The sequence below is a fragment of the Cibotium barometz genome, chromosome 1 (genome assembly GCF_041138505.1).
Source record: "Cibotium barometz isolate CiBa-2024 chromosome 1, ASM4113850v1, whole genome shotgun sequence".
NCBI classification, from domain to species: domain Eukaryota; kingdom Viridiplantae; phylum Streptophyta; class Polypodiopsida; order Cyatheales; family Cibotiaceae; genus Cibotium; species Cibotium barometz.
The window spans coordinates 67,256,895-67,257,950 of NC_141046.1; the positions used below are offsets into that span (position 1 = coordinate 67,256,895).

A 1,056-nucleotide genomic window follows, 5' to 3' on the forward strand; every position below is an offset into this window, starting at 1 on the left:
AGCTTGGGGACATCACAGGCCTGTACATGCAAGATGAAGAGGGAGTCCTGCAGACTGTAGATGTCAGCGCCAAGTTCGTGAATGGCAAACCTGCAAAGATTGAGGCCAGGTATATTATGAGAACCATCAAGGACTGGGACAGGTTCATGCGCTTTATGGAGCGTTATGCGGAGGCCAATGGCCTTGGCTTTGTTAAGAAGTGAACATGAGGGCACCTGGTTGGTGATATTCAATTGTTTTTCTCTGCAGCTGCTATTCACCAATCTACACAGAAATTCATGTAAAAAAGCACAGCTAATTGTAATCATCTTCACCTTTGTACTTCTGATGCTATGAATTGAAAACTAGTGAATCTCTAGGTCTGGGGCTTTTGCTGCAGGTGGCACTAAATAGAAATTGTTTGTTTCTTTTTGGCATGTCCATAGTTGCCAGGTGTTTTATGAAATGCATGTCCATGGTGGCCAGGTGTTTCATGAGATACATTTCATTAATGTTTTAAAAACATTTCATACTGTAGATGCCTACATGTATGTCAATGTGATTGGTTTTCCAGTCATGTGAACCAACCTTGCGCCCTCCGAATATCATGGTGTATGACCCTTTTCTTTGAAAATCTATCACCATGAATGTATGGTAGAAGCTTAGTCTGAACATAATAGTCTTTGCATCATAAAAGATGCCCAAAGGATTAGCCATGTTCTCAATGGCGGTAAGCTTGACTAAGAGCCTCGTGCCTACAAGTGGTGGGCTTCCCCAGTCCTCCCGACAAGCTTGTCCACGAGGCTCGTGTCTACGAGTGGTGACGAGTGGTGGGCTTGCAAATCCTCTTAACAATCCTTGGTGATTTTATTGACACTAGCATCACCATCCAAGATTATGGGGACCATTTTGTCTTTATAAACAACAGGTAACACGGTGTTCATTTTATCGCTTTTGAAATAGTGTCCGAGATTGTTCATGGGAACTTTTGGCCATCCTTTTGCCTTGGGTAAGAAAGGAGAGTGTTCAGTGTGGACTCTTAGATTTCCTAGTCATCTAGTTTGATAAATCTCTCCA

At 42.7% G+C, this 1,056-nt stretch overlaps 1 protein-coding gene across 1 annotated transcript in view; it reads left to right on the forward strand.

Moving 5' to 3' along the window:
• The window catches only part of PSB28 (photosystem II reaction center PSB28 protein), a 1,730-nt gene extending 1,254 nt beyond the window's left edge, over window positions 1–476 (forward strand). Inside the window, exon 2 of the mRNA XM_086805619.1 lies at window positions 1–476. This exon is cut by the window's left edge and continues 279 nt beyond it. Coding sequence (XP_086661745.1) covers window positions 1–203 — 203 coding nt within the window. The 3' untranslated portion in view covers window positions 204–476.
• The last annotated feature ends 580 nt before the right edge of the window (window positions 477–1,056 follow it).